This window comes from Muscardinus avellanarius (genome assembly GCF_963383645.1).
Source record: "Muscardinus avellanarius genome assembly, chromosome: 8".
Taxonomy (NCBI): domain Eukaryota; kingdom Metazoa; phylum Chordata; class Mammalia; order Rodentia; family Gliridae; genus Muscardinus; species Muscardinus avellanarius.
In genome coordinates this window covers 65,214,586-65,234,822 of record NC_137794.1, presented here as the reverse complement: position 1 = coordinate 65,234,822, position 20,237 = coordinate 65,214,586, and the positions used below count along the sequence as shown (strand labels likewise).

Below are 20,237 nucleotides of genomic sequence, written 5' to 3'. Positions count from 1 at the left end.
ACCATTATCCTTGTTTCAGATACCATTATCTTCATTTTCCCCCAATAACCTCCTTATTTGCTCCCTCTAGTCTTATATGTTCTCTGACTAATGTAACTACTTTGCTTTCCTTCTGTTCACTTTTTAGACAAATTTTACTACCTAAGAAATATCTTAACAGGTAGTTCATGATTTGACTTTTGTTATTTCTCTAATCCTTTCGCTCACTAATCTTTGAAGCTAGGTTACAGTCATGTGGTTTTAGTTCCTGAATAAGCTATGTTTTCTCATAACCCTTGACATGCAATTTTACTTATGTGAGATACTCTTTATTCTCTTCAGAGAAAGATAAGCCTCTAGTTCAGCACTTAATCTCTTGCTTAGATTTCTAAGAAAGCTTTGGAGGAACCACCTCTGTACCCCATCTGATTTGTATCCTTTCTAAATTTAATATACTACTTCTGCATAGTGCTTATTATGTTATTTATAATTCTCCATTGTTTATATTCCACATCATGAAAAATTTCAGGAAAGGAAAAATATTTAAATGGTAGTACTTCTAATTGATGGGACTATGAGTACTGTTTCTTCTTTTTTTTTTTTTTTTTTTTTTTTTTTTTTGGTGGTACTGGGGTTCCTGGAAACCCTTCTCCAGGCTATACTCCCAGACCTATTTTATATTTTCATTTGGAAACAGGGTCTCTTAAGCCAGCAAGGCTGGCATCGAACCAGTGTGATCCTCCTGTCTCCGCCTCCCAAGTGCGGGGATTACAAGTGTGTGCCACCACGCCCAGCATGTTTCTTCTTTTTAAAATTGTTATAGAGTCTTTTAAAAATTATTTCTGTAATTTTAAACAAAAATATAAAAACATTTTCAGACATTTTAATCAAGTTAATGTAATTATTATTAAACTAGTTTAATTCAAAATAGTCTCCATTCATGAGGTTTTTTTTGTTCAGAACATGCTGCTTACCTTAAAATTTTAACTTTTAATTTCTAACAAAATACAAATGTCCAGTAAAATTGAAATGAAAATGTTGTGTATAATAGATGTTTTGTTTTCTGTAGAGAACATTTTTTTATGACCCAATAATATTCTGTTATGTGGATACACTATATATCCCTTTATTGCTTCCTGGACATTTTAGGTTGTTTCCATCCTTTGACATTAACAATGCCTATAATAAACATTCATGTGCAAGTTTTTGTGTAGCCAAAACTTCAGGGATTATATATAATCATTTTTGCTTAGCAGTTAAAGAGTATAATTTTATGGTACAACTTTTTTTTTTTCTAATTTAGGATATGTGAACTTTTGCAAAGTGGAGCCATAATGAATAAATTTTACCAGCCTCATGAAGCGCATATACCCTACCTCCTACAGCTCTTCATTGACTATAATCTTTATGGAATGAATTTAATAAATTTGGCTGCTGTCAAGTTCCGAAAAGCAAGAAGGAAAAGTAAGGTCAATTTTCAAGTTCAGGTTAAGGCTTTAAACCAAATGTTATATAATCAATGGTGTATAAAATAATATATACTTAAAAATGCTGAGTAGATAAAGAATAATAAATATGCAATATGGGATTCAAAATTATCAGGAATTTTGAAAATGTGTGAATCAGTAGCTCTCCCTTGGTCCTAAGGGTCTCTGGACATATACTTTATGCATTTTTTAAAAATTAAAGTACTCTAGAGACTTAAACATAAAAATTATAAATTTTTTAGAAGAAAATATGGTAAGTTGGGTTTTTAATTTTTATATATTTTTTAATTAATTATTTATTTTTTGGTGGTACTGGGGGTGGAACCCAGGGGTTTTCTACCTCCGGGCTATACTCCTAGACCTATTTTATATTTTATTTGGAAACAGGGTCTCACTAAGTTGCTGAGAGCTTCGCTAAGTCACTGAGGCTGGCTTTGAACCTATGCGATCCTCCTGTCTCAGCCTCCCAAGTGTGGGGATTACAAGTGTACGCCACCACGCCTGGATTTTAAGTTGGGTTTTTTTTTTTAATTAAAAAATTTTGCTCTGTGAAAACACAAGTCACAGAACAGGGAAAAATATTGAAAATTATGTATCTGATAATTGTATCTAAAATATATAAAGAATTCTTAAAAAATCAACAGTGAAGCTGGGGACGTTGGCACATGCCTGTAATCCCAATACTTGGGAGGCTGAGTTGGAGGATCACAGGTTCAATGCCAGCCGTGGCAACCTCCATAACTTAGTGAGACCCTGTTTAAAAAAAAAAAAAAAGCCAGGCATGGTGGTGCATGTTTGTAATCCCAGCATTTGGGAGGCTGAAACAGGAGGATCAGTTCGAGGACAGCCTCAGCTACTTAGTGAGGCCCTTTGTAACTCAGTGAGACCTTGTTTCAAAATTAAAAAAAAAAAAAAAATAGGTTTGGAGGTGTCACTCGAAGGTAGAATGCCTCTGGGTTTCATTCTCCGTACCAAAAAAAACAAAACAAAACAATAGGGTTGGAGGTATAGCTCATAAGTGCCTCTGAGTTTAATCCTCAGTACCACACAAAAAATGATAAGCAGTGAAGAAAACAAACAGCCCAATTGAAGATGGCCAAAAGATCCAAATAAACACTGTACCAAAGATATAAGTATGGCAAATACTGACAAGATACTATTTAACATTGTGTGTGTGTGTGTGTGGGTGTGTGTGGGTGTGTGTGGGTGTGTGTGTGTGCGCGCGTGCGTGCTATTTTGCTGGGGATTCAACTCAGGCATTCTACCTCCAAAATACAACACTAGCCCTGTAATCTTATTTTGTTTTTTTGGCGGTATAGGGGATTGAACCCAGAGCCTTCAAGCTTCTTCCCAGCCTGATTTATTTCTTATTATAAAACAGGGTCTTGCTAGGTTGATGAGAGTCTCAGTACTTGTTGAGGCTGTCCTCGAACTTGCAGTTCTCCTGTCTCATCCTTCCAAGTACTGGGATTATAGGTATGCACCACCACCACACCTTACTTTTGTAATCCTACTTTTGAAAGTGAAAAAAATGTAGAAATTTGAATATTATATATGCATTCATACAATTCTGTACCAGCATTCGGGTATTCCATTGTCAAATAAAATGGAAATTTTGGATGGTTTGATGAAACTGCGAATAAAATTTAGGGGTGTTTTACCACTGAGTGACATTCTCAGTCCTCTTCCAGTCCTCCCGCCTCAGCCACCCAAGCTGGGATCACAGATATATACATCCCTTGCTCAGCTGAAAATATATATTTGAATGAGGATGTTTTCAGTTTTGATGTTCTCTAGGGAAATATACTGACACAATATGCAGAGTATAGATAAAATGAAATGTTTTTTTGGGTGGTGGTACTGGGGATTGAACCTAGGGCCTCAAGCATGTTAGTCAAGTATGCTAACATTAACCTGTATCCCTGTCTCTAAAATTAGAATTTTTATAATTTGTTATCAGTCAGTAAACATTTGTAGATTTTTTATTCATATACATTTATTAGAAAATGTAATAATTTATAAATTATAAAATTATGTTTTTATAAATACCCTATCTTTATTGTAACAAAACCTTTTAAAACTTTTCAGTGTATATATAATCAAGCACATGTTTTGGCATACATTTTGTTGAAAGATGGTTATAACTTATCTCATTCTAATTATACCATTTTGTGATTAAGATAACCATATAAAATCGCATTAAATGTATCTGAAGAGGATTGTGAATTTAATCTTTCTTAATGTTGGGATTTTTTTATGTCACTCACTTGGCTTTGTGTTATTTGATTTTTTTTTTTTTTGAACTGGAAATGGAACCCTGGGACATTCTTCTACCTCTGAGGTACACCTCCAGCCCTATTTTTTATTCTTTATTTTGAAACAGGGTTTTACTAAGTTGTAGAGGGCCTCACTAAGTAGCCAAGGCTGGCTTTGAACTTGTGCAGTCCTCCCGTCTCAGCCTCCGAAGTACTGGGATTACAAGTGTGCGCCACCAGGCCCAGCTCTCTTTTTTGAAAAATTAAATTCCCAGTAATTAAGATCAGATCCAAAATTCATGAAATAAAGATTTATAAGAAAAGGATCAGTGCAACACAGAGTTGGTTCTTTAAAAGACAAATAAGACTGAAAATTTAAATTCCCACAAAAGATCATAAAAATGGTGCAGAAATTTAGTCTTAGTTCCACAATCTGGAACTTGAAGCAGACGTGTATGGTCTCCTTTTCAAATGTATATCAAGCTGTATTTTCATTTGCCCCAAGGTTCCACTCACTGTTGCTGCCATTAGGTCTGGAATTCAATGTGTATGTACTTTCTATTTAGGGATTAATTTTAAAGTATGTTTTTAGGTTTATGTGAAATTTCCACAAGAATTTTAGTTGGAGCCCATCCAGAATACCTTAGGAATTTAAAAATCTATAAAAAATTTGTGATTTGTCTTTATTTTTCCAATGAAATTTTAAGCATACCTGCCACAATACTGCATTTAAATATATCATGCTGGCCCAGTATGGTGGCTCATACTTGTAATCCTAGTATTTGGGAAGGTGAGACAGGAGGATCTCAGGTTTGCAGCCAGCTTCAGCTACTTAGTGAGGCCCTCCACAATTCAGTGAGACCCTGTTTCAAAATAAAGAATTAAAAATAGGGCTAGGAGTGTTGCTTGGAGGTAGAGTGCATCTGGATTCAATCTCCAGTACCATAAAACAATAAATCTTTTATTATAATATGAATCTTTTATTCATATTATATTCATTTTATTATATTATTATTATAATATAATAATCTTTTATTATAGCCATTTCTCCCTCATCTGTATATTACGTATACTTTTTTCCCCTATTTTTAGTTTGTAACCATTACTCTTGATTCATGTGAATTTTTAGGACATAATTTTAGGAGCAAGTCACATAGATTGTATATTATTTTACTCAAAGGGTAATTGTACACAAATTAAAAGTAGAATCTATTTAAATTAACCTCTTTATACCTAGGTGATACATCACATGCAACTGGATCATGCAAAGATCGGTTATCAGGAAATTCTCTTGCTGGTACTTTTTTTCGGTGGGAAGAAGATGAAATACCAAGGTTAGTTAATGTTGTAAAGGAAATGAATATTTTGTATATATCCTAGTTGTGATGAGAAATCATTGGTTACCATAATTTGATTTTAACTTTTTATTATTACATTAGTTCTTTTTAACCTACAAATTTATAAAAAAAAAAAAAAGTAAATCTCAGTATTAATACATTTTATGGAATCATAGATTTAAAGAACAGACTAGAACGCCAAGTGTGGTGACACATGCCTATAACCCCAGTACTTGGAAGGCTGAGACAGGAGGATCACAGGTTGGAGGCCATCCTTAGCAATTTAAGGAGACCCTGTTTCAAATTATAGAAAGGGCTAGTTGTGTTAGTTTAATTATAGAATAGCCCCTGTGTTAAATCTCCAGTATACACACACACACACACACACACACACACACACACACACACACACACACACACACACGACTAAAAATGTACCTAGATATTACCTAATTAAAGGAATCTGTGTTAGATTGTTGTAGAATCTACTTCATCATGCATTGTAAATTGAGATCTTATCACTAGCAAGGAAAAAAGTTAGCTTCATAATAAAATATCAGTTGAAAACTGAAATAACACATATTTTCAATAAAAATAGCCCCTAAGATTTGTAAATATTAAACATTGTTTAAATAAGCGCATTGAAATGCTATTTGTTAATAATATCCTTTGTGATTACTTTCAGCTATTGTATTGATTATACTTTTTTGGTAATATATTCTAAATCCTTAGGTTTCTCTACCATAAAATAGACATGTAATCAGTGCATATCTAATTTATCAATCTGGAGCTAGGCATGGTAGTGCGTGCTCGTAATCCTTGGAGGCTGCGACAGTAGGATAGCGCAGGTTCAAAGCCAGCCTCAGCTACTTAATGATTAAGGCTCTGAACAACTTAGACCCTGTTTCCAAATAAAATATAAAAAATAGATCTGACAGGGTAACCTGAAGGTAGAAAGCCTCTGGGTTCTTTCCCCAGTACAAATAAATAAATAAATAAATAAATAAATAAATAAATAAATAAATAGTAGCTTTACATAAAACTAAGGAATTTCTTTTTTATACCACATCACATTGTTCATTCTTTTTTTATCCTTTTATTGATTGGTCAGCTGAGTGGTTATAATTTTCCTCTTTCAATGTACATATCACCTAATGCTTTTTATTTTGGGGGGGGTCTGGGGATGGAACGCAGGGGCATTTGACCTCTGAGCTACACCCCTTGCCCTATTTTTTTTTATTTTTTATTTTGAAACCAGGCCTCGCTGAGTTGCAGAGGGCCTCACTAAGTAGCTGAGGCTGTCTGCAAACCATGATCCTTCGGTCTCAGCCTCCCAGATGCTGGGATTACCTAATGCTTTTTAAACAGGTATTTTTTACGAAGAATAAAAAAAAAATCCTGGCTTAATGGCTTTATGTTTATTTTATAATAAATTATGAGTTTATTAATCAGTTAAGCATAAGCTATCATAAAAGTATTTGTTTAGACTTAATTTATGTAGTTTCAGACCTCTAATATGTACTTGACAGAATTTTCGTATTCTAGAATTACTTGGGGATTTTTAATACCTAAAGTTAAAAAAGAATCTTATTAAAAGTGATGGCATGTTTTTGCTACTGAAGACTGAACCCAGGGTGATTCTATTTCCAAGCTACATCCCCAGCCCTATTCTGAAACAGGATCTCACTAAGTAGCTGAGGTTATGAACTTGGAATCCTCCTGGCTCAGTCTCCCAAGTAGTGGGATTTGCAAGTATGTGCTACCACAGGTAGCTCTAACAAATATTTTTAATGTTTCCTCAAAACTTCCTTAGGGATAGAAAATGAAAAATTAGGTCTTGCTAATATGTTTCTCTTAGAACATTAAAATTATTTTATATCACATATGATATGCCATCACCCAATTTGAAGTAAAATTATGGATCTCCCTTATTCATTTTGTTGTTGGTTTTGGTAAGAACAGAAACTTTGAAATGAGTTAACAGATTTATCCTAGATGTTGTCTGTTCATTTTGGCAAGCATGGACAATTAAGTGGTGTCTTCCTTATCTTCTTTTTAGTGGCTCTGATGGGGGAGGGGGAAAACCAGTGCTTTGGAGTCAAAAAGCAATAGTTGGAAAGAACCCTCTGTAGTTCTCATAAAAATTAGTGGCCTTGGTGTCATTTTTGCTAGCTATGAACCCACTATTGAATATTCATAGTTTCCTTAAAGAATTCCATAAAGAATTCCCCAAATCAGCAGTATTTGAGCGCCTACTTTTCATTATGCTAGCTTTCTCTCACCTCTTGTATGTTTTCTCCTCATGTTTTGAAAACTATTTGTGACTGCTGAAGAAAATGCTTCTAGACAACCGATTTTGTATGTGAATGGTTTTTGGTGCATCTCTCTGTTGTCTTTCTCTCTTTTTCCTATCACATTCTTCCCTTAGCATGATCACATGCTAAAACACTGAATATTTCATATAAATATATATGGAATATAAATATTTATGGAATATTAAGTATATGTATATTCATATACAATTAACCAAAATATATAGCATATACTGCAAGGATCTTAACAAGATTGTCAGTATAATAGGTTTTATATTTTCTTGTCTATTTATATATATATATATACTCAGTGTCAGTTATGTCGTGAATAATTTCATATCATAGGTTTTTTGTTTACTACCTAAGTAGAAAATCTTATATGAGAGAAACCTCACAAAGTTTGCTGTAATATTGTTATTCTTTTTATTATAGCTCTTTAATACTGGAAGGTGTTGAGCCACAGAGTACATGTGAATTAGAAGTGGATGCTGTAGCTGCTGACATCTTAAATCGGCTGGATATTGAGGGTACACATAGAGTTATTTTTAAAATATATTTATTTATTTATTTAATGCGGTTCTGGGGATGGAACCCAGGGGCGTTCTACTCCGAACTACAATCTCAGTCCTATTTTTTAGTCTTTATATTTTTTGAAACAGGGTCTCACTGAGTTGCGAAGGGCCTTGCTAAGTAGCTGGGGTTGTTCGCGAACCATGATCCTCAAGTCTCCGCCTCCTGAATGCTGGGATTACAAGCATGCACCACCACACTTGGCTTTTTTTTTTTGGTGGTGGTACTGGGGTTCCTGGAAGCCCTTCTACCTCCGGGCTACACTCCCAGACCTATTTTTTTTTATACTTTTTAAATTTGGAAACAGGGTCTTCTAAGCCAGCACACGCGACTGGCTTCGAACCTGCGCGATCCTCCTGTCTCTGCCTCCCCAGCGCAGGGATTACAAGCATGCGCCACCACGCCCGGCCTCACACTTGGCTTTTAATATATATTTTTACTTGTAAAACTTAATGACCAAAATAGAACAGAAGCATTACTACAAAACTAAGATATAATAGAAGAGGATACAAAATATTTTGAAGATTTTTTTCTGTATTCCTGATAGGATAGTCATTAGTTTTCATTTGTGTGAAACAAAACTATAATACTAAATAAAATTAACTAATATAAAATTGGTTAGTAGACTCTACTCCTTTATTACTTTATTTTCATAGAGGGAATCCTAGGTCTTTTGGCTGTGGTCAAGATGTTTGAGTTTTATTTATTTGTTGGATTGGGGGAATAAGTAGAAAACAAAAAGGAGTAGCATAATACATATAGGTTGATTTGTAATAAAAGTGTTTTTCTTTTTGGTACTTAAGGTTGAGCCCAGCAGCATTCTACCTCCAAACTATATCCCCAGCCCTATTTTATTTGTTTATTTTTGAAACAAGATCTCCCTGAGTTGTTCAAGTTCTTGCTAAGTTGCCAAAGCTAGTCTCAAACCTTCAGTCTTCCTGGTCTTAGCTCCCAAGTATTAGGAGGTAATTGTTTTTTTTAAAAGTCAATATTTAGCTGGGCATGGTAGGTGCCTGTAATCTCAGCAACTTCGGATAGTAAAGCAGGAGGAGAATCACAAGTTTGAGACCAGTCTTTACAATTTGGTGAGACCTGTCTAAAAAAATAAAAAGGGCTGGAGATATAGCTCAGTGGTAGAGTACCTCTGGATTATATCCCTAGTTCTTTGAAGGGGTGAGGAGCAAGATAATATTATTAAAGAAGAGGTCAGCTTTTTTTAAGCACAAATTTTTCACATTAACACTTTTGTATTATTGACATATTATTGTGATTACAGATCAAATTGGTGGAAACCCTGGTCTTCAGGCCATATGGGAAGACGAAAAGCAACGACGAAGAAACAGAAATGAAACTTCTCAAATTAGCCAGCCAGAATCACAAGGTATAAACTTAATAGCACTCCAGTGATTTTCTTAAGTTAATATTTTAATGGGAAATTTTTTCTTTAACACTAGGTTTTTACTTTTGAAATTATCTTTACATTTTCTATGTAGTGTTCCTGTTATCATTGCTGCACAAACAGTAATTTTTTCTTTACAACCATCCCCAAAGTGTCACATTATTGTCATCCTTTTCTATATAAGAAGTTGATGTCTCACTGCCCTTGATTTTCACTATATCTCATCCTCTTGTTCCACTCTTTCCTTTTCTGTCCTCTAGTATTTCTAAATTTCAGCTTAGAAATACTGTTTTGTTCATTAAACTTTGATAATGTATCCCATGAAAAACTACCCTTGAACTATTTTCTGGGAATGTCATAAAACTCACTTTTATCATGTACATATATATCTCTGAGAAAAATACTCATTTTTATTAAGTATTGTGACATTCAGAAAGAGTTTTAGGGGACTCATAAATTCCATGGATACAGCAAAATCTTAGAAATAATAATCAAGCTGGGCGTGGTGGCGCACGCTTGTAATCCCAGCATTCGGGAGGCTGAGACCTGGAGGATCGCGGTTCGCGGACAGCCTCAGCTACTTAGTGAGGCCCTCTGCAACTCAGTGAGACCCGGTTTCAAAATGAATAAAAAATAGGGCAGGGGGTGTAGCTCGGAGGTCAAATGCCCCTGGGTTCCACCCCCAGACCCGCAAAAAAAAAAAAAAAGAAAAAAAAAAGAAATAATAATCAAAGATAAAAATTTTAAAGGCAAATGTACATAAGTAATGGTAAGCCTATATTAAAATCCATTAAATCATAAATTTTATTATAAAGGCTAAGGTACTAAAATATTTTGATAAAATTTGTGTGCCTTTTAAGATAGAAATATATTTTACAAAGGATAAATTTCTGGTTTAAGGATGTACAGTACATTTATGAGTAGAAAGCAGTGTTTTTCTCTAAGACTTGGGTTATAATTATAAAACTTAATTACGAATGGACTGTAAGTACTTAATTTTATAACTTCAGTAACAACTATTTCTATTTTGTTTGATTCTGTAAATAGGACTACATTTAAATGATGTTTTATGTGTCAGGAGAAAGATAGAAAATTGCTGCCATTTTTAACTGCTTTACAAAAGAGGGAAAATATTTCATACATACACATTTTTTAATATACTTTTAAAATTCAAAGATCGCAGGTTTGTGCCAGCAACAGAGAGTGAAAAAAAATTTCAGAAGAGACTTCAGGAAATTCTCAAACAGAATGATTTCTCTGTGTAAGTGGCTATTTATTATAGATCTCAGAACTAATTTTATTGCTTTGTTATCTCATTTATCATAAAGTATATGTTTTAATTAAGCAGAACATTATCGGGATCTGTGGACTATAGTGATGGATCCCAGGAGTTCTCTGCTGAGTTAACATTGCACTCTGATGTTCTGTCTCCTGAAATGCTTCAGTGTACACCAGCCAATATAATAGAGGTCCACAAAGACACAGAGTTGAACAAAGGTGAGATTGTCTTTTCAAGTATACGGAAAATACCATTACAGATATCTGTGTAGTTGCTTGGTCCATCCCACATCCCACACGCAAGGAATAAACATGGATATAGTAAAAATTGTCTCTCCCATTTATTTATCTTTTCTCCATCCCTTAAAGATAAGGATTATCCTAAAATTGGTATAAACTGTTACCATGTATGATTTTGTATTTAATCATAGATCTGTATTCACTGTATATTCTGTTCTTTTTTAGGTTTTCAGTTGTATATAAATCATGTCTTGTCATAAATTAAACAACTTGTTTTTTTATTCATTATCTATTTTTAAGCAACTTAATTGAAATATAATTCGCACACCATGAAATTCATTCAAGTTATAATTAATCTAATAATCTATAGTAAATATACTAAATTGTGCAAACTTCACAATTCTGTTAGAACATTTCCATTAGCTCAGAGGATCCCTTATTTTCATTTGCAGTCAGGCCTTTTTCCACCTCGAACCCCAAGTAACTACTGACCCACTTCCTTGTCTCTACATTTGCCCTTTCTAGATATGTCATATGAATGAAATCATGTAATATGTAGTTATTTTGTCTTCTTTCACTGAGAATAATATTTTGAAGGTTTATTTGTGTTGCAGTATCAGTATTTCATTCCTTTTTATTGACATAGGTTTCATTATGTAGATGTGCCATATTTTATTTATCCATTTATTAATTGGTAGATATTTGAGTTGTTTTCACTTTTGACTGAAGGGAATAGTACTGCTATAAACAGTAAAACAGGAAATTTAGAAGAAATATGAGAAGAGTTGTAAAGTAATGGAAGTGGTGGGTAATGAAGCCAGTTTAAGAATAACGCTCACTACAAAGATTACCTGTGTACAAAGAAAAAAAAATTATGCTGTGAACATTTGAGTACAAGTTTTTGTATAGGTATGTTTTTATTTCCTTTGAAGTAGATACCAATAAGTGGAATTATGTTTAATTTCTCAATAAATTGCCAAGCTATTTTCCAAAGTGGCTGTTCTGTATTACTGTGTTACGTTCCCTTCAGTAGTATCTGAGATTTTCCGTGGCACTCCATAGCCGTCCTAGAATATAAAATGGTATCTCATGATTTTAATTTTCATTCCCCTCATCACTTGTGATGTTGAGCATCTTTTAATGTCACCGTAACTTTGAAATTTATCCCTGTTTATTTTAGCAGCTTGATTAGGGTTCAGTTTTGAAACTAAAAGTTTATCTAATTCCCTTCAAGTGATGTCCCTACAAGTGATGGTTTGTACTTCTGCAGAGTGTAAGATCTGTGTCCTTATGGCCTCTGTAAAAGCTTCTCTACAGAACACATATAAGTGTATTTTGGTGGATGCTGTAATGTATGCACTGTACTCAGATAGCATCAGTTCACACAAGGTTTCGGAAATGCACTTAATTTTTACAATATTAGTAAATAAGAGAATAATGGATCTTTTTACTCCAGAGTTGCTTCTTTTAATGTGCATTTTTTTCTAAGTAAGTGGAGCCTCAACAATATTCAATAGTGTCAAATAATAAATTTAAATGAACATATGCCATATGAAGCGGTTTCTTAAATTTTTCTTAAACTCCATTACCTATTAACAAGTTTAAACATCTTTAGAGGTCATTTGGATTTCTTTTATCAGTTATTTATAATAGAATTATTTTCTCCCAGTGAGACTTCTACAATAAAAGTATTTAAAAATTTTAGCAGCTTTTCCCCAACTTTTTTTCCTCTTTACAAAATATTCTCATTTTTAGTGTTTTGCATATCTTCAATTTTAACATCAAGTTTACCAGTAATCTCCTTTATAGTTTGGTTTTTGTACCTCATTTATGAGTCCTCCCTACCTTCCTATAATGAAAGTTTTCTCTTAAGTATTTACTCTTCAGGCTTATGTGTGCTTTAAAATTTGTTTTTCTTGTCTTTTTTTTTTTCTATTTTGGTCTTTAATTTATTTGAAATATTTACTTATATTTTAATACTTTTATTGGTGCATTATAGCTTCACATTGTAATGTAGTTCATAGTAATAGTGACCTGCATGCACGCAGTGCTTGGCAGGCTTCCCCCATATTAGGAATAAAGATCTCGTTAGAGAGAGAGAGAGTGTGTGTGTGTGTGTGTGTGTGTGTGTGTGTAAGGAGCTAGTTGTACTCACACATCGATTCAACAATGGTTTTTTTTGGTACCCTTTACTTCTCCTACTCTGTCATGTTTACCTATGTTAGGATTATACTGTTTTAATATGACCTCTGAGCTACACCCCCTGCTCTATTTTTTATTCTTTATTTTGAAACAGGGCCTCACTAAGTACCTGAGGCTGCCCACCAACCATGATCCTTCGGTCTCACCCTCTCAAATGTTGGGATTACAAGCATACGCCACCACATCCGGCTTTGTATTAAATTTTAACAAATACTCTTTTCTGAATTTAGTGAAGTAATCCGTTTTATCTTTTATTCTGTTAATGTGGCAAGTTACATAAATTGATTTTTATTTATGATATTAAGCTATCATTGCACTCCTAAAATGGTCACAATTTGGTGTAGTTTTTTTATTTTGTGTGTGTGGCACTGGGTTTCCTGGAAGCCCTTCTACCTCCGGGCTACACTCCCAGACCTATTTTTTAATATATTTTTTTAATTGGAAACAGTCTCTTAAGCCAGCGCGGGTGGCTTCGAACCTGGGCGATCCTCCTGTCTCCGCCTCCCAAGCGTGGGGATTACAAGCATGCGCCACCACGCCTTGCTATAGTTTTTTAAACATAGACATATCTGTTTTCTAATATTTTGTTTAGAATTGTAATTTTTTTAATAATTGAAAAGAACAGTGCTTTGGCTCATTAAATGAGTTGTGGAGCTATCTCTTCTTTTCAACTCTCTTTTTGAAAATTTTTATTAGATTGAAATAATTTGTTTCTTGAAGATTTGATAGATCTTGTCTGTAGAACCATCCAGACTTTGCATAGCGTTATTTTGTGCGTAGGGGAGCGGATTTTTGTGCTAAGAGGGGAGGGATAATAGAGGTAGATTTAAACCATGGTGTCAGTTTTCATAGTTGTTGTAGGTCTACTCAAGCTTTCTACTTTTGTTTGCGTCAAAATTTGTGTCATTGTTTTCTAAGAAATTATCTATTTTGTTTAATTTCCCTGTGTTTTTTTGTTTTTTGTTTGTTTGTTTGGTGGTAGAGGGGGCGGAACCCTTCTACCTCTGGGCTACACTCCCAGACCCATTTTTTTATATTTTATTTGGAAACAGGGTCTCTTAAGCCAGCAAGGCTGGCTTCGAACCTGCATTATCCTTGTCTCCGACTCCTAAGTGCGGGGTATTACAAGTGTGCGCCACCACGCCCGGCTTCCCTGTGTTTTTTTATATAAACTTGTTCGTAGTATTATTTTACATCTTACATCTTTAGCACACCCCCTATTATTTTTAATATGATTTACTTTGTAAATCTGCTTTTATTTTTCTTCTTAGTCTTGTCTATGTTGTTATTAGTTTCAAAAAACTAGTTTATTTTCAAATTGGTCCTCTCAAAATGAGCTATTTTTTAGATTTTTTTATTTTTTGTTGTTGTTGTTGTTGTTTTTGACTAAACACTTATTAGCCCAGCTATCCAGCTATGTTCTGGAATGTTTTACCTCAAAGATATCTCTCCCAGAAGATTTTAACTCTCTTTTTAAAACTTAAAAACATTTAATTTTAAGTCTGATTAAATACTTAGAGCAGGAAAATAGCTGTTTTCAAGTTAGCTGTCATAAAGCTGGGCGAGGTGGCTCACGCTTGTAATCCTAGCATTCAGGAGGCTGAGACTGGAGGATCACGGTTCGTGGACAGCCTCAGCTACTTAGTGAGGCTCTCTGCAAGTTAGTGAGACCCTGTTTCAAATAAAGAATAATAATTAAAAAAAAAAACAGGGCAGGGCGTGTAGCTCAGAGGTCAAATGCCTCTGGGTTCCATCCCAGACCTGCAAAAAAAAAAAAAAAAAAAAAAAAAAAATCAAGTTAGCTGTCATATAACTACTTTCTACTTTTTGGTGTGAAGCCTTTTTTTCCTTTTACTACTCCCTCCTCTCTTCCTCTTTCATTCCCTCCCTTTCACTAGATTATACTAAAATTTATCTTATCTTTATCCTTAAAATTATTGAATCCTCTATACTTTATACACTGTAAATGTTAAAAACCCACTGTTTTTAAATGAATTGGAAACTTTCTGAAAAAATATAATTAATATAAAATGAATTTGTTTACTTGTTTTTGAACCATATAAAAGAATTTTATTATTCAAAAAGGAGTTTTTCTCCACCCACTTCTTTGTACATTGTCATATACAGTGATTTTTATTAGAATAATTGTTTATAAATATTAGGTACAATCAGAAAGGCTAAAGAGATTATAAACATTAAGTGACCACAGATTTAGAGATTGTTTGTTCTGTTCTTATTACTATTATTGTTAATTCATGTAACTTGTTATCTAGTCCCATGACTTTTTATTAAATTTGACTATATTTTTATTTAGCATATATCACTGATACTTCAAAATTTTAGTTTTAAGTTGTAATACTTCATAATTTACACAAATTGTAAGTGATAACTTTAAGAGTTAAGTCACTGTGTTATTGTTTCTGTACTCTTTGTCATCTTAAGGTCACTCTAGACATAAAGTTGAAGAAGCACTTATTAATGAAGAAGCAATTTTGAACCTCATGGAAAATAGTCAGACTTTTCAGCCTTTGACCCAAAGACTGAGTGAGTCACCAGTTTTCAGTAAGTAAAAATGGTTTCATAAATATTAAGTATTTTATGACGGGTATGGTGGCACATGCTTGTAATCCCAGCATTTGGGAAGCAGAGACCAGAGGATTGCTGTTCGTGGACAACCTCAGCTACTTAATGAGGCCCTTGGCAACTCAGTGAGACCCTGTTTTAAAAAAACAAAAAAGACTAAAAATAGTACTGGGGGTGAAGCTCAGAAGTACAGTGCCCTTGGGTTTCATCCCCAGTACCACATAAATAAATAAATAAATAAATAAATTAATTAATTAATTATTAGGTATTTTAAATCAGTATAAGAGCTGGGCATGGTGGTGCACACTTGTAACCCCAGTACTTAGGAGACTGAGACAGGAGGATTGCAGGTTTGAAGCCAGCCACAGCAACTTAGTGAGGCTCTCAACAACTTAGATTCTGTTTCCAAATAAAAAATAAAATAGATTTGGGAGTGTAGCCTGGAGGTAGAAGACCCCTGGGTTCCATCCCCAGTACTTAAAAAAAAAATCAGTACAAGTCAATTTGTACCGAGTATTTTTCTTTGATTTGAAGAGATTGGTGTTTTATATTTAATACTTAGTATAGAAATGAAACCTTGAATTAAATCAAGTAGTTTGTTTTTTGTTTTCTACATAGTTTTTTCTAGAAACAATTGTGAGAAAAAATACTTTTAAAAATTCTTACTTTGGGCTGGGCCTGGTGGCACATGCTTGTAATCCCAGTACTTGGGAGGCTGAGACAGAATCCGGGTTCACGGACAGCCTCAGCTACTTAGTGAGGCCCTTTGCAACTTAGTGTGAAACCCTGTTTCAAAATAAAGAATAAAAAGTACGGCTGGAACATAGTTCAGAGGTAGAATGCTGCTGGGTTCCAACCCCAATACTGCCAAAAAAAAAAAAATCTTACTTTGGGAAAAAACTATATTGCTTATTTTGAAATGTAATTTTTCTTAATTAATATTCTCTAAAGGTAAAGTACGTCAACAAAATACCATAAAGGGTTCTTTCTTAGTATCAAAAGTTTACCAGTACAGTTCTTCTCAAGCCATTAAGTTTTGGCCAGCATAATATAGGACAGTTATTTCTGCGTTATTCTGCATAACTATAAATTCATTTTCACTAAAATTACAAAGCATTTACAGAGCCGGGGATTTGGGAGGCTGACGTGGGATGATCAGGGTTCACAGAGCCTCAGCTGCTCAGTGAGGCCCTCTGCAACTCAGTGAGACCCTGCTTCAAAATAAAGAATAAAAAAAAGGCTGAGGGTGTAGCTCAGAGGTAGAATGCCCCTGGGTTACATCCCCAGTTCAGTAAATAAATAAAGCATTTACAAAATTTTTTTTAACGATTTAGTCTAACTTACATCTTTTGCAAAATTTTGAGATTTTGTTGCATAAAATGAAATATTTCACAGTTCTTATTTTGCATGGTATAGACAATTTTATTCTTCTTTACTTTCAATTTTCAATTTTTGTTAGTATCAAATGTGATCCAAGCTCTAATAAATGCCTTCTCTTTGTTAATTTACACTTTATCTGAATGGTACATAAATTGCCTAATTTTATGCTGTACTAAAATTATACATAGTTACATTTCAAAACATGTTAATCAGAGTTAGGGAACTATTTGTTTAAGTAGTAACATATATAAAGAAGTCATTATTAAGATCCTATTAGTGCTGGGCGTGGTGGCACACGCTTATAATCCCAGTAGTTGGAAGGCTGAAGTAAGAGGATCACACAGGTTCCAAGCCAGCCTCAGCTATTTAGCGATGCTCTCAGAAACTTAGTGAGACCCTGTTTTCAAATAAAATACAAAATAGGTCTGAGGGTATAGCTCAGAGGTAGAAAGCCCTTGGGTTCTATCCTCAGTACCACAAAAAAAGATCATATTAAAAATTAATTTGAACTGGACATGGTGGTGCATGCCTGTAATACCAGTACTTGGGAGACTGAGATAGGATCACAGGTTTGAGGATAGCCTCAGCAACTTAGTGAGACTCTTCAACATTCTAGTGAGACCCTATGTTAAACAAACAAACAAACAAAAATTATAAAAAGGCTGGCATTGGAGCTTAGAGGTAAAATTCCCCTGGGTTGAATCCCTAGTACTACAAGCAAATGAAAAATTATTTTGAGCTTTTAATGTTAAAATGTTCTATTCCTCCATCTGAGTTAGTCAGTGTATATAAAAGTACTTTAAACTACATTCTAGTTATTTAAAAAAAAAGTTAAGAAAAGAACATAGAAATATTAAGGAATTTTAAAAAGAGTAAGTAAGGCAGCTGGGCATGGTGGCCCATACTTGTAATCCCAGTACTTGGAGGCTGAGACAAGGGATACAGGTTCAGGGACAGCCTCATCAAGTAGTTAGGTTCTCATCAACCTATTGAGACCCTGTTTCAAAACAAAAATAAAAATAGGGCTGGGGATATGTATCTCGGAGGTAGAAAGAATGCCTGTGGGTTCCATTCCCAGTACCAAAAAGTGAGACATATACCTATATCCTTATATTAGTCAAATGCATTATAACATTAACAGAACTTTACCTTGCCTAAAGTTACAGAAGTGCAATCTCAGTGTTATCAAAGATAAAAATAAAACTATAATTCTAGGCCAGGCGTGGTAGCGCACACTTATAATCCCCGCACTTGGGAGGCGGTGACAGGAGGATCTTGCTGGTTCAAAGCCAGCCTCGCTGGCTTAAGAGACCCTGTTTCCAAATAAAAATGTAAAATGGGTCCGGGAGTGTAGCCTGGAGATAGAAGGGTTTCCGGGAACCCCAGTACCACCAAAAATAAAAATAAAAAACTATAATTTTAGGTTTGAGAAGTAGATCATTGACAAAATGGCTCTTATGAGCAGATGTTTACAGTTAGTATCATCACTGAGTCAGTTTCTTACTGTTCTTAGGATGCTTAAAACTTGATATTTTAGTAAATGAGAATATTTTACTGTTACCTCTTTGTACAGAAAAAGGTTTTGTAGGCTGGGTATAGAGGCAGCCCATTGGCTTCAAAGAAGCCACACCTCCAGCCCTGTTTATTTTTTAATTTTAAACAAGGTGTGACTAAATTACTGAGGGTCTCTAAATTGCTGAGATATGTCCTCAAACTTAAAATTCTTCCATTTCAATCTCCTAAATACTGGGATTAGTTGCATGCACCACCATGTCTGGCTGTAACTATTCTAATACATATGGTCTAAGGATCATACTTTGATGGAAGAGCTACATCAGTCTTTGCAACAACTGTATTCTTTTAGCATCTGTGACCATCTGTGATGTTATTGTGTAATTTGATCTGAATTATTGAACTACTTAGAAAATGTATTTGATTGGTAATTGCTTCATTTGTAGACAGTAGTCCTGATGAGGCTCTGGTACATCTTCTTGCTGGTTTGGAAAGTGATGGATATCAGGTGGAAAGAAATGGAATGCTATCACCATGTCACTCCTTTGGAGACACTAAAATTCCCCAAAATAGTGATGATGAAGAAAATGAACCACAGATTGAAAAAGAAGAAATGGAGCTTAGTTTGGTGATGTCTCAGAGATGGGACAACAATATTGAAGAACATTGTGCCAAAAAGCGGTAATTTTATTATTTTAGTTATTTTATTTGTTTTGTTTCTTGTTTGGTTTTGGGTGTTTTGGGTGGTACTGGAGGTGGAACCCAGGGGCTTTCTACCTCCGGGTTATACTCTCAGACCTGTTTTTTTACATTTTATGTGGAAACAGGGTCACACTAAGTTGCTGAGAGCCTCACTCATTAGCTGAGGCTGGCTTCCAACCTGTGCGATCCTCCTGTCTCAGCCTCCCAAGCATGGGGATTACAAGCATGCACCACCACGCCGGGCTTGTTTCTTGTTTTGATAATGAGGGTTAAGCCCAGGGAGGTTCTACCTTTGAGTTACACCCCTACCTCTCTTTATTTTGATATAGGAGCTCACCATTGTGCCAAAGCTGGCCTGGAACCTGCAATCCTTTTACCTCAACCTCCCAAGTACTGGGATTACATGTATACCACCATGCCCAGCTCAATTGTTTTAATAACTTCCTTTTGTCATTATCAAAAATTATTTCTTGCTATTACTTATGAGATGCCTTATGATCTAAATTGTCTTTCAAATCCTTAAGACCTTTGAAGTATTGTTTTGTTTTTCATGTAGCATATACTTCATATTCCAAGATAAATTAAGTTTTGCTACAGCTTTTGAAGCCTAACTTAGAAATTATCTACTTGTATATACAGTATTAATATCTGTGAGTAAAAAATAGGACAAAATTGAAGCTCTTCCTTATCTCATAACTTGAAAAAAGGAATATCTTTAAACTGGTTAGACCTATAACTTTAGACCTAAAACTGTTGTTATTTAGGTTTAAATAACATTATGTGGATTCAGATTGAGGACAAGAATTACCTTCCAGATCTGATTAGACTGAAGTAATTAAGTATCAAAAAACCAAAAACTAAGAAAGTCCCAGAAGTAAACACTGGTGTTCTGGTTTGTTTCACAAGATAAGATGACACTGCAGCTTTGTTTGTTTGTTTTGCAGTGGGATTGAACCCAGGGGCATTCTACCTCCAAGCTATATCCCCAGCCCTATTTTTAA

General features: G+C 34.5%; 1 protein-coding gene across 1 annotated transcript in view; it reads left to right on the top strand.

Annotated features, from left to right (window-relative positions):
- The window catches only part of REV3L (REV3 like, DNA directed polymerase zeta catalytic subunit), a gene marked incomplete at both ends in the record, with an annotated part of 161,978 nt that overhangs the window by 63,550 nt on the left and 78,191 nt on the right, over positions 1-20,237 (top strand). Inside the window, 8 exons of the mRNA XM_080700388.1 lie at positions 1,283-1,443; positions 4,959-5,055; positions 7,803-7,897; positions 9,217-9,321; positions 10,516-10,600; positions 10,688-10,836; positions 15,502-15,621; positions 18,981-19,215. Coding sequence (XP_080556514.1) covers positions 1,283-1,443; positions 4,959-5,055; positions 7,803-7,897; positions 9,217-9,321; positions 10,516-10,600; positions 10,688-10,836; positions 15,502-15,621; positions 18,981-19,215 — 1,047 coding nt within the window. The remainder of the gene's footprint in view (positions 1-1,282; positions 1,444-4,958; positions 5,056-7,802; positions 7,898-9,216; positions 9,322-10,515; positions 10,601-10,687; positions 10,837-15,501; positions 15,622-18,980; positions 19,216-20,237) is intronic.